This window comes from Channa argus, chromosome 18 (genome assembly GCF_033026475.1).
Source record: "Channa argus isolate prfri chromosome 18, Channa argus male v1.0, whole genome shotgun sequence".
In the NCBI taxonomy this organism is placed as follows: Eukaryota; Metazoa; Chordata; class Actinopteri; order Anabantiformes; family Channidae; genus Channa; species Channa argus.
Genome location: NC_090214.1, coordinates 8,730,078 through 8,743,736, shown reverse-complemented (window position 1 = coordinate 8,743,736; position 13,659 = coordinate 8,730,078). Strand labels below are relative to the sequence as shown.

Below are 13,659 nucleotides of genomic sequence, written 5' to 3'. Positions count from 1 at the left end.
CACAAGAAAGAACAGAAGGCATAAGAAAATTATGACATTAAAAAATTGCTGACATAAAAGTGCACTTCCAGAATATAGCAAATACATTGCTCAAGGACTCCACCTGCAGTATAAGTACCATTCTGAGGTATTTGTACAACACAATCTTTTTACTTACAAACTGTTATTTATTTAACTGTTGCCATTATCATAATTAACTTGCAGATTACAATATATACAACACTATGATGATCTAACCATTACATAGATATACAGGTTCATTCAGGTTCATTTATTCAAGGGTACTGTATATACGTTAAGCTTCTGTTACCCAACCATGCTGCAACATAAAATGCTGCTTAAACATCATGTGGCAACATTTACTCATAATTGCCATAATTATGAACTCACTCATTTAGAAGTAAAAAGGTATTTTACATTGTGGTGTTTCTACCTGCACTCGAGTAAAATAGCTGAACACTTCCACCAGCGATAAAATGTGAGAAGCTCAAGCTGTGTGCAGTTGCCAATCTATGATTTATAAAGATGTAAGCAAGGTAATGATTAATATGGTTATTTAAGCAAATAAAAATGTTTTATTCTTTTTTACTACTTCTTTACCAAGATGCAAAGTGTTAACTTTGACTTTGACACACCGGACTTGATCCAGTTTTTAAATCAGGTTTTAATCCTTTCTCCTATATTGTGATCACCCACTGACAGAGGGATGCATTCCTATGACATACACTTTAACTTTGAGATCCATTGTTATGCTAAACCATGTCTGCCACTTATGTGAAACTTATCTTTGAAGTGAGTGATGCTCTTAGTTGCTAATTTTATGAAAGCTCTCTTTATAATGTCAAACCTAATCAGAGAAGTCGACAGAAAAAGCTGTTACCTTTATGTGACCAGTCAAGTTTTAAAATGTCACAGCGATTTTACATGTAGTAGACTAGACAAAAAATCTGCAGCATGTTTAGAAATATTTTACCAAACCCTTGCAAAACTTGGTATGGTCTTCATTCTCCTACTTTATTCTGATGGGTGTATTATTTCTGGCTCATCACCCTGTGTCAGTGCCCTGCTGCTGTGTTTTTTACTTGGAATATCGCTTGTACTGTGAGATCCTGGTTGTCCCAACACTACTTAATGTTTTATATTTATCCAATATGATGACACAGAGCTTCAAGAAAGACAACAGAAAAACACAAAAATGGTTTGTCATATTCAATTTATTAAGATAAATTCCGACAAAACATATATTTCTGCAGAGACAACACAAATATAAATGACATTGCTACAGTCTCAACAAATGGCCCATTTGAAATGGTAAAAGGCTGCTCACTCTACCACAAAAAATAAAACAGCATTTTATACTTCATAAAATCAAAGCAGACATTCTGACATGTTGTTCAGGCTTCATATTTTTCAGTAAGAATTTGGACACTGTTAATAAACTGAAGGAAGAATCCGCTCACATAAATGCAGGCATACTTTCTATTGTACACCCACACACACAGACACACATATACACTATACATATACTGTGTATATGCTCACAGAGACACAGACACATTTCGTTAACTGTGTGAGAGTCTGAGGAGGAGGAAGCGGTTGTCAGAGATAACGAAGGGGATCTGCAGGGTTAACAAGTGAATAAACTGACAGCCTGTCTGATTTTACTGTCAGTGCTCAGATAGTCACAGGAGCCGGTTTAACAGAGGTACAGAACACCTAACTTTTGAAAAATGTCCAATATTGCAGCTATTTTCCAAAATTAAATAAAAAAAAGTTCACTACTTGCTGCATTTCCACTTTGTTAAGTTGGAAAAACTGCCAGAGTGTTGCATATTTTAGTGGGATGCTTTCCTACGAGACAGTCTTTCAGAATGCACTTCCCCATCACACCCACTGAAGAGAGTACAGTGAATACGATACAATGTCAGGATGTCAGTACTAGCAGAGATATGCTGTGTTTCTGGACTGCAGAGGAATCTTGAGGGAAAAGCAAGAGTCAAACAGGGTTAAAACCAACAATGTACTGTGTATGACAGGTGATGTGACACATTCTGTCTGTGACTACAATGCAATCAAGACTGAGATCTATCTGATAAGTGCCTCGATTAGTAATTGTCCCAGTTCTTCAAATACATAAAAGAATAAAGCAGATTTAAAAATGGTTCAAAGTAAGAATTTAATACAAAACAGTAAAAAAAAAAATATTTACAAGTTTACCTCATCATATTGCACAAATACTCAAGTGGGAATTTGTACTGGCCCTCCTTGTTTTCTGTCTACACAAATACACAAAGAATATCAGACATGCACAGAAAGACGTGCATGTATGCACAGACAGGGAGAAAGAGCGAGAATCAGATATACAACTCATTTTCATACAATGAGGAGAAATTTCACTAATGTAATAGGTCAAAAAACACCATGTTTTTAAGATTAGGTTTGTAGATTAATAAATTATTTAACAATCCAAATTAAAAGGTGAGTTACTATAGAGAATGTGAATATTGTGTTTATGTATTAGTAATACTACATCAAATGCATACAAAGAAAGGTTTTAATATCGTAATGTTCATGCTTGTGTCCATGTAATTAACTATTTACTATGGATCCATATTGATGTTCTGATTGCCCGCTTACATACAGAATTTGACATATGACGGGGTTATTTAAAACAGGTAAAAGAGTGGCAATAAAAACATTAAATACATTTATATTTGTACATTGACACACATAGTGGATTTACGGATCAACCGTCATTTTACAGTTGTAGCCCTCATGGATGTCCCCACCATGCATTTATGCATGTTGGGGACTGTCTAGCATTAGCACTGCAGCGGCTGATGCAGCCTTTCAAATATAGTAAGCAGGAGTTAATGGTTTTAATAACAAATTCATTTCTCTGACTGACACTTGAACTGACACTTTCCATATCATTATCAATGCTGTGTGCCAGCTGAAAATAAACCTAAATATACATTTTTAAAGTTCAGAGCTTTCATGGGATTAAAGCACAAATCATTGACTAAAGCATATTGGATATGGCACATAAAAAAGCAATATTATAGAATTATGAAATATTATAATGTTAAGTCCAAATTAGATGTATTCAGAGCTGGTGATGCAAATGTGTAGGTTCATTTTTTTAAACTGGTGAAAGTTTCGGAAGTTTGCAACTCAGTTTTGGAAAGAAAATTTCTATTATCAAAATTACCATGACTTTGTCAAGATTCACTTATATTCATCTTTCTGATGCATTTTTTCATAAATACAAAGATTACATTTCCTTGGCATTAACAATACTGTTCAATATATAAAATGTATTGCAGAAAATTACAGCCTAACATCAAGATGGCAATTTTTTAAGCACGAGTACGAATCAAGGAAGGTTGTCAAAGTGAATGAATGGGTCTGTGATTCATGACATTCTTTACTAAAAATGTGTAAGCAGGTCATTCAAAGGGAAAATAGTGGAATTCAGCCTCTAGACAGATTATTTTGGGGAAACTCCACCCTTTGGGTAAATCTGTATGAGTTGGGCTTAAGTTTATGTATGAGTATGAGGTCTAAAATGACACATTACTCCAGCTCTGAATACAGCTATACATCTCTGCATACACTACTGTAGATTAATCATACAAATAAACATACTTTTTCTTCTTCTTGATTGGTTTTGCTGTGTAATTAGGAAATAAAGTATATAATATTTCTTGACTGCCAACAAACACTGTAGGAAAACTCTTGAAATGAAAGCCGTGACACAATTGTTGAATATCATTAAAATGGCACCGTAACTTTGTTCCATGAGCTACAAACGACCTAGTGGGTCAGCTACTGTATACAATTCAATTAAAGTGACACAGAGTAAAAAATTACAAAGCCAAAAAAATACATTTATTCACAAGCGAAATCTAGTTTTAAGGTTAAACTTAGTCCCAGACTTCTAAACAATCGGAGGTAGCTGTTAACCATTGACCTTTAACTCCAATTAAGACAAATATCCCTTGAAGTGAGCATTTCTTTGACTTGCTTGAGATTCTAACATGTTGAGCTTTTCAGTCTCAGAGGGGCTTTTGATAACTTTTTGTACTGACCGAGCCAAAAGCCTTTAGTATTTCTGAAGCTTAGATGTGAATACAAAACAGCTTTTCATCTGTTTTTCAAAGTCAGCCTTTTGAGTGATTTGTCTCCTGTCTAACTATTATTGTACTGCCATCACACAAGCACAATTCAGAGAGGAATGTAGTGAATTTCCTGTTAGCTCTTGGGGGATATGGTTTGTTTTTCCTGTCGCTGGGAGCCAATTTTTTTTTCTTGCCCTCTTTAACTTCCTGTCTAGGAGCTTGACGGTACAGAGAGTCGGCAGAGGTTAGCATCATTGATTAGACTTCTGTTATTCATCACCCTGTCCCACCTCCACCCTCACCATTAACAACTCCCAGATCACATCCCTTTCTGCCTTAGTGTGTCAAAGACATGTGTTGTGATTTGCAAATCAGCTTTCAAGAGGACAGTGAGTGGATACATGCTTTTTGTGCATAATTAAAGAAACCAAGGGCCCATAATCCCTACTGATGACTGTGAAGAGGTATGGTGGCCCTGCTGGTGTTGGCAGTTACCATAATCTTATGCCATGCTGCTGGTTGGTGTGCTTTGGGTGCTTCCAATGCTAGCATTGGCGCTGCTGTTCTCAGAGGGGGAAGGGATGGTAGAAACTGGTTGTCGCTTTCCTCCTGAGCAGGGACATCCTAGGGAAAGTGGAGAGCCGTTAAGATGAATACATTAAAGAGTGAAAAAAAAAAAAAAATACAGTAGGGATGTCCTGATGCCACTTTTTCCCCAGAATAAGTACAAGTATTTATACTTGAGTACTTTCCACTACCAAGTACCAATACATTTACTAAACTCTTGTGCTTCTAAAATTAATTGCTGGACACTAAAGCTGATTAGAGACACGTACACACATCAAATAGTAGGGGGGAACCCACCTGAGGACTGACACTAAGATTTTCAAAGGTTGGACAGCTTACACTTAAACACTGTTTCCACCAGCTGTCACAGATTTCTATCTACTACTGAATCAACTTGAGGTTAACCTGGTATCGGTTGTGGTGTCGGAGAATTTTTTAGAGTACACTTACAAAAGGACACTATCAAACCCGTTACCGATGCTAGTATCGGGACATCCCTAGAAAAAATAAAAAAGAAAGAGAACAATTCTTACCAGGAAGACTTGTTGCAGTTGAGCTTATGTCCACTCCAGTTGGGTATCCTGGTTATACAAAATGAGACAATTTCAAATCCAGATAAATCTAAATTTAGGCCTCAGATTCAACCATGAACACTACATTGTTAACTATATATATATATATATGTACCTGTTTTAATTTTTATAAACCACAGTGCTCCAATAAGTAATACTCCAATCAGGAACCCTCCAAATGCAATGCCGAGAACACCGGGTAGGCCAAAATTAAAGCACGGTGGGGCTGGAACACACACATGAAAAACAAAACAAAACAAAAATGTATACAAGCTTCTGGTAAACAACAGCAAACTGCAACAACCACAAGAAGAAATTGATGGCTACCACTCGTACCCAGCACAGTAAGATTATATAATTGTAAAGCAATAAAAACTCTTTCACAGGTAAACTTCTGAAATATTGTGTATGTTGCCAAAATGACACGAGACAGCTGAAATATTATGGTATGTTTCAAATATTTATGTTACAGGTTATGGTGCTATATTGTGTAACAGGGCATCATAGTTCTAGTGCTGAATCTTTTTCCATTTGTTAACTGAAGCAGTACCAGTGTGTTCAGCGATTACAATGCTTTTCGCAGCTTAGTCTCAAGTTCAGGGTCAAGGAACTTTCCTTAAATGCACAAATAAAGTATCTGCTTTCTGTTGTAAAATGACAATAAATATTTTATGAAAAAGAGACATCTCAATGTTCATTGTGATGGACCGTTACTAGCATGTACTTAAATTTCTAGATTTATAATACATTTCTAGATGGACTTGTTGGTACAAAGTCAGGAGTCAATTTAAAGACTGGGTTACTATAGTAATGTAAACAATTTTTTGTTTTTTCATTTTTGCAAGCCTTAGCCTAACTGAAGTAAAAAAGTAAATTCTTTACCCTGTAAATTTTTGTGTTTCAAATTTAATGACACAAATTCTACTTAACGGTCAAGTTTGATGTTCCATTGGCAAGTTCGGTGCTGTTTTGCTGCTTATAAACTGAATAGAAAATATAAAACTCTGAGCCAGCAGCAATAAAATATCACTCTCCTTCAAAGCAGGTCTGAAGGAGTGAGAGAACAGGCAAACACTAAAACTTGCTCAAGGCTCAGACATACAGTACTGTGGCACAAACACACTGTATTAGCCTAGCAAGGACTGGGTCTGGCAAGGCCATTGATGGTATCCTTGAGACAGATGTCAATTCCGCAGAGGCTGTACAATGGATTTTTGACAGTTTTCCCCTTCACTCTGACACCATCAACTCTTCCATCATTTGGAAGGTTCTCCTACAATCTTTAGAGATCCTCCAAGTATCCACAACATTTGGAAAACCTTTGCACGAGTTTTTCTCACTTGCCTGCAAGATCATACGGAAAAGGTGTAAAGCAGCATATTAGTGCCATCCTGCTAAAAAATATTTTCTCACTATCTCGTAAAACTTATAATAACTTTTGTTATTATAATGAGATACATTTTTGATTTTTGCAATATACTTTCACATTATAAAGGGATATTTTTCATGGTATTACATACAACACTTGATTGCCAGATAAAGCAGTGTCTCGTTATTACGAGATACCGAGGCAATATGTTACAGTCACTATGACGTCACGGTGACATCTTGTGGGCGCTGGAGCCAACTGCATTCCAGACAGTCAACGTTGTGTGTTGATCTGTTGGTGAGGAATGTTTCTTAGCCCAAATGGGCCAGAAACATCACAGCAGTTCGAGCAGCCTTTCATTTGAGAGTATTTTTTTCCCCCTGTAATCAGCTGCTGTGTTACTTTGTATAAGTGAGGCTTTGAAAGCAAAGCTGAATAAACAGGAGCGGGAAGGAGAAGATCCAGTGCAGGTGGAAAAGGGGAGACAGACAGGAGGCCTGTGCTGTGACTCCCTGGAGCCATTTCTATGAAAACTATCAAACAGGAAGGACGGCTGAATGGAGCACTCAGTCTAGTGCAGGGAAGACCTGCAATAGAATGCAGTTTGCTAATCCTGCTGATATAACCCTTGTATCTCTGACACTGGCTAACCACATAAACAGAGCTGCCAAACCACAATGTTCCTGTACAAATATTTCCATGGGTGAATGAATGAATGATTTGATGAATAATAAATAAATAAATAACTTGCAAATGATTTAAGTCAAAGCAAAACAGCAAAGGGGAGGGCAAACAGGACACAGAGTCACATGGATATGTATTTTAGTCATCTTCATCTCCACATACTCTAAACAGCAAGGAATAAACTAATGCGTTATAAATTTAACAAAGTCTGGGAAACTTTAGGTGTTTCTCAAGGAATCCACATCTACCTCTGAATTTTCATAGAAATGAATCATCTCTCCAGAGACTTCTTTCGTTTTTATAGACGATATCGTCTCTGCTTGAGTCAGCTGTGTTGAATGGTTCAACATCAGACTCAGTGTTTGGACAGCAACATAGTCAGACTCTCTTGGAAACACAAAGGACTTCACCACCCTCCCCTGAGGGCCATTGCTTCTGATTGTGGCCACAAGGTCACCCTGCAGACCTTCCTAAAGGACGAGGCCCTGCCCCTCAAGTCTTTACTGGCTTCGCAGCATATCCTGAGCTCAGTGCTATGACAACCACCCGCCAGCATTTGCTGTGCACTGAAAGCAACAATAGGTATGGAAATTATAGCAGCAAGCAGCCATTCTTTACAGTACCATGATCCAGTATAGCAATTAAGTCCTGAAGGCATAATGTAAATAGCAATTTAAAGTTTTTGTTTTTCTACTGGGTTTATTGTTATAAACCCAGTATTAACAGTTATCTTCATGGTAAGGGTTGGTCAAAAAAGAAATTTCAAACTCAAGGTCACCATCAAAGTCAGAAAGGTAACAGAAAGGCTGTATAAAAAAATAAAACTATTTCATTCATTTAAAATTGGTCCAATATACATTGTGCTTCAAACCCAAGCCAAGTGAACAATTAAAACGATTAATTGATTAAAAATGAACTCACTTGGTGTTTGCGTACAGGGCTGTATAATTTCCAGATTCTTCTTTACGCTTCCTCCATCCCCACATTGCTATTGAGGTGATATGAATAACTCATCAACACCAACAACAAGAAAACAACATATCAACATAACCGAAAGCTGTTATAAACTGCATTTACAGTACACTTCAGTTTTTCTGATCATGCTGGGAATCAAGGGAAGCCAGGACACATAAAGTGATGATTAAAATGTAATAATCTGTATTTATGACTAACAGTGTGCCATTTATTTTAAGCCCTGTCAAAAACATTTAATGAATTCTTACCTCATTGTGGCAGAGTTGGACAGAGCATTCTAGATCCCACGTGGTGGGTGTCAGCTCCTGGAGCTTATCTAAGAGGAAGATGACTCGAGTGCTGTTGGGACAAGAATTTGGGGAGCAGGCATCTGGAATAAAGGGCAGGTCTTTTTTTACAGGGCATGAGCCCTTGGAGCGCACAGAACAGCTGATCACCTTGATGGTCAAGGCAATAAATCCTAAAGTGTTTCCTGAAATCTATGGGAAACACAAAAACCAATGTTATACATTAACTGCTGGTAGATTCTACTGCTAATCCACATTATCCACCATATATTTAACAATTACTTACCTCTGCATAAATTCTCTTGTTACTCTGCACCTTAGCGTTCAGGGGAAAACGGTAATCTGGAGAGATGTATAGCTGCATGAACAGAGGCATCTGATGAGGTGGATTAGTTGTAATGGGAAAGGGATCTTCTTTGGTTGTTTCTGTAACTGAGAGACAAATAGCTAAATCAATCAATAAATAAATAAACTATCACTTTTAAAATATTTAAAATTGCAGGACAATTGCACAATGTAAATGTAAAATTCTCTGCTCTATAATAGGGCTAACATAGATGGTGAAAAAAGTAATAGTTATTATTATTATTATTATTATTATTATTATTATTATTATTATTATTATTATTATTATTATTATTATCTTCCTTATGCATCCCAATACTCCCATTGTATAACATGTATTATATGTGAACTGTATGACTTATCCTATTGTGTCTGCCAAAAAACAAACTTGTATCTTCCACCATCTTACCTGCAAAGGTGTCTGTTATTTCAAGATCCAGAAATGTAGAGTTCTTTGATACAACTTCAGTGTAACTGGTGAAAGTACTGGCTTTAAGATTTTCCAAAGCCTTCTGTTGCACATCCTCTGCATTGTCACTCTTCAGTGGTACTGTAGGTGGGATTGTGTGTAGGAACAATTTGATGTCATTGTTGGACTGTGGAAATAGGTTAGATTTAATAAATCAGTCAGGAATTAATAAGGGCCATGTAGGGCTCAATAATAAGCAGCATTTACACATAGGAAATGCTATTTGTATGCTATGTATAAAAGCCAATGGTGTTATTTATTAAGCTACTGAATAACACACACTATTGATAATGCAATGCATAGTTGAATCTTTGTTCTCTTAATAAATCCCATATTGTGGAATGAAAAATATTCAAACGTGTGTCTATGTAAATCTGTAAGCTTACAGCCATTCCGATGTGATTTGAACTGACGATGTTCCATGTGGTGCCCTGAGGGCCTCTCAGGAACAGCTGGGTTTTGGCCTCTGTTTTCACATGAAGTGAAACATTTCTGCAGTATGGAGAATAAGAAAAAATGACAAGATCAATTTTGCCAACAAAGATAGCAAAAACAAATCCTATGTACCTATGTGAATCTCAAGGTTTACCGAATGGTATCATTCTCTGGGATGTTTATGATGTGGATGTAAGGTCCATCGCTGGTGTTCTTTTGCTGTGGTGAGCAAGATTTGGGCAAATATTTGCTTGGAGGAATGGGATCACTTTCAATCACCATAAAGCTCTTCTCTGATGGATCTTCATTTGCAAGTATGCAGTCATCAGAGCCAGGTTTGGTTCCTGTAAAACAACAGATTCTTTTTCCATTGTTGTTCATTCATTGCTTGTTAAACAAAAACAACATTACATTAGAACAGTAATAAAATAATAATTTACAATAAAATGTATTTAAAAAGGTCCAAAAATGGACTGGTAGCATTTCTGCCCCTAAGGTGGCATTGGGAAAGCTGCTGAAATAAACAATAGGCAATTACAAAGTATCTTTTAATATGTACTCCGAAGGTATTTTCATTGAGGGTGGTGCTCTGAGAGAATATTTACACCAACAAACTTGAAATTTTAGTTTACAGTATTTTAAATGGTTACCAGCACTGCGTAGCTGTAGCCAAGGGTACAACAGAAGGTAAAATAAATGTGGCAGACACATAAGCACTTTAAATTTCCTTTATAAAAAGGTTTCTGGCACAGAATTGTGGATGTACTTTATGCTCAGCCTTTGACCAAATAATGCAACGCACATTTTCTTTCAAAACACAATACAAGCATGTGATAAATTCTCATCAAAGCCATAGAAACAGGCTAAGTGATGAGAAAGTACTAAGGTCAGTCAAGAATATAGTTCATGGAACACATGGATTTACAGTGGAGAAGAAGTGCAGTATGCCACAAGAGTCATGTGAAAATTATAAAACGTGTTAGAATTTCAGAATTTTTAGAATGTAATGGAAGCAGGTTTAATTTAGGATGACCATTACAGCCCTTGTTGCACAAAGAAAACAAACAGCTACTACAGCTACTTCCAACTCACTCTGTTCTGCAAAAGCAATTCCATGACATACAGTAAATATCACATCACACTGAGACATTAAAGAAACAGCAAGGACATAATTTCTACTCAGCTAGTCAGCACACTTTCAACTTGGCAACACACAATTGCATAGTCATTGAACAGACCTTTCAATCGCCTATGACAAAGCCCACACAAGTACACTTGACATCCAAATACAGGCCAAGGGATACAATGAAATAGTGATACAAACTGTTCTTCTGAGCGAGTAATTTTAATGCCCTTGTGGACTAAGAGTCAATGAAACAAAAGAGTGGAAACACAGGAGATTTAAACAACAAATAATAACAAAAGAGCAAAATGCCACTGACAGACAGAGAAGTTGACCTGTAGCCTACAGAAGGTTCCTATAATTAAAAGACCTCTTGAAGGACAGCCAATCATAATGACAGATTGAACCTTAATTCTTCCAAAATACTGTGAAAGACACTGGACATAAACATTTCTCCATTTCAGCTCACAACAGTTCACTTTTATCTGAATCCATGTCAAAGCTCTGCTTTGGCTCAGATTGCCTTAAGGAGGCTTTGTTAGAAAATAATTGTGCTTGCATCAAGCATCCTGCTGCTACTGAATGCTCACTTTAAATCAAAGCATTTTTATGCTTCTATCTGCAGCATCGTTGACCATGTGTACACGGCCTCCTTTTGCAAATGTTTTATCACATTCAATGACGTTACTGTGTACAATATCGTGAGAGATTGACCGAGCTTTAAAATCAGCAGTAGTGTTTTAACGCAATGTATTTGATATATTTTTACTTATTTCTTTATTTATATGTGTGCATGTCTGTGTTTGAAACTTCTATACATCTTCTAGACATTTTTTTTATCTTGTTATAGAGGATCACGATGTGGTTCCGTGCTTATTTGGCTTGTATCTCACAAATCAATATGGATACACTGGATATCAATCTATGGATGACATGCAGTAATAGAAATCTTTTCTATGAAAATTAAAATGTAAATCTAAGAAAGCAAGGTAGAACATGCAGGCACTGAAAAGGGCTTTTCAGAGTACCATCTTTTCCCTGTGATATCAGATTTTTATGCACATCTTAGATAAGAATAGGCTAGTTATACATTTTCATCGAGTGTTCTGGAAACAACACTGCATCCATTCTTCATTACTGTACTGCAGAGTAACTGCTGAGTTATGTAAGTGGAAGCTGTATGTTGTGCTGGCTGTAATCACCTTCTCTTTTTTAGCACTGAGCTAAGAGGCGATTTCGATTAGGTTAATAAAATATAAGCCAGATTAGACGAGCAATTCTCACCTTCTGTCAGTGAGATGGTTTTCGCATTTTGGATTGTGGTGAATGAAGTCACACCCCCAAACTTTTTTCTTGCCCAATCGACCAGCTGTTCATCTTGAGTGGGAATGTCTTTCATGTTGAACATTTTGTTGTTATCATAATTATAGAGGGTTACTGCGGAGTCTGGAATCTGGAATGAAAAAAATGTATTCCATTAATTGCAAATTGCAAATGAACAGAGTGATGTCCTAAAAATGAGTTATGAAGCATCATTCATTTCTACAATAACACAAAACTAATTGAGTCATCTTTATGCCTATTTATATTTACTTCATGTCTGCTCTGATTTTTTCATATTGTTTGCCCACCCCTCTCATTTGCCTTTAATAGATTTTTTAACCCTCCACTCAAATCTCCCTCAATCTCCCTCTATTCTCTTAGCAGGGTTCTGTTAAAAAAGAAATGTTTATTATGGTTAAGTGTCCACGAGCCCAGTTGCACAACCCCGTTGGAGCCAAGGTCTTTCCTTCACTTCCTGACTGGGGCCAGGAAATGGGACCTTTTTTAGCTTTGTGCGTCACCGCAGTCGGCTGGAATCTGGCTCCATACAAGGTATAAATATATACATCCATGCCATCGACTAGACACTGCTGTTTCCTTGTCTGAGAAATAATAGAGTTTACATCAAGCTTTGCATGAATTTGTAAGGCAGGGGAAAGTTTTAGGAAAACAAGGGCACAAATCTACAGTAGGCTTTGAGACAGACATGTGATGTGATCAATAACCATTTAGGAAAGAAAATGTGTTGCTGTTTTATTTTGGTCTTAACCTTCAGTTGATTTGAATTTACTCTGATTTGTTCTTCTCTTCTACTGCGTTCTAAAGGCTGAAAAGGAAAACAAAGTGAAGTACGAGCACTGCACCTCTTCATTTTGTAAATACTTATGCCCACTGACAGTCAAGAGAGGCTCATTTTGGTGAGGGATACTTTTGTTGCACATTACTGTTAGATCTTCAAAGAAATATATTTATATTTCAGAAATGTTTTCTTTCAAGTAACATGGTAAAGTCAAATCTTTTAAATGCCATGTGTTCTTGTGTTATGATTTTATTATTTCATGTATTTATTTTAAGCTTTTAAATGCATAACACATGGACAGTGTGATACATCCTTACTGGATTCTGACTCAACATCTACTCAGTTTTCTTTTGTCTTTTGTTTCTGTTCATCATTGTGTACGTCAATAGGGATTTTGGACTAGAGGTGAAGCCAGTTCATAGCATATTACCCAACACAAAAGCAGAAAGTAGTGGGATGAGTAATTTTAGAAAAAAAAAACAATTTTATGATGTTTATCAAATATGAATGCATATGTTTAAATTATGAAAATCTCCCTTATTGACTTGACTTATATGTGTCACTATTTGTGAGGCAGAAAAAAAAGGTGA

General features: G+C 36.5%; 1 protein-coding gene across 3 annotated transcripts in view; it reads right to left on the bottom strand.

Annotated features, from left to right (window-relative positions):
* Positions 1 to 1,196: 1,196 nt before the first annotated feature.
* The window catches only part of eng (endoglin), a 35,332-nt gene continuing 22,869 nt past the window's right edge, over positions 1,197 to 13,659 (bottom strand). For 2 of the 3 annotated variants that reach the window (XM_067483822.1, XM_067483824.1), the window contains 10 exons: positions 12,232 to 12,400; positions 9,979 to 10,168; positions 9,776 to 9,881; positions 9,330 to 9,516; positions 8,862 to 9,007; positions 8,537 to 8,767; positions 8,235 to 8,301; positions 5,376 to 5,486; positions 5,222 to 5,269; positions 1,197 to 4,745 (listed from right to left, as the gene is read on the bottom strand). In XM_067483822.1, coding sequence (XP_067339923.1) covers positions 4,624 to 4,745; positions 5,222 to 5,269; positions 5,376 to 5,486; positions 8,235 to 8,301; positions 8,537 to 8,767; positions 8,862 to 9,007; positions 9,330 to 9,516; positions 9,776 to 9,881; positions 9,979 to 10,168; positions 12,232 to 12,400 — 1,377 coding nt within the window. In that variant the 3' untranslated portion in view covers positions 1,197 to 4,623. The remainder of the gene's footprint in view (positions 4,746 to 5,221; positions 5,270 to 5,375; positions 5,487 to 8,234; positions 8,302 to 8,536; positions 8,768 to 8,861; positions 9,008 to 9,329; positions 9,517 to 9,775; positions 9,882 to 9,978; positions 10,169 to 12,231; positions 12,401 to 13,659) is intronic. The other variant, XM_067483823.1, reaches the window with a different exon arrangement.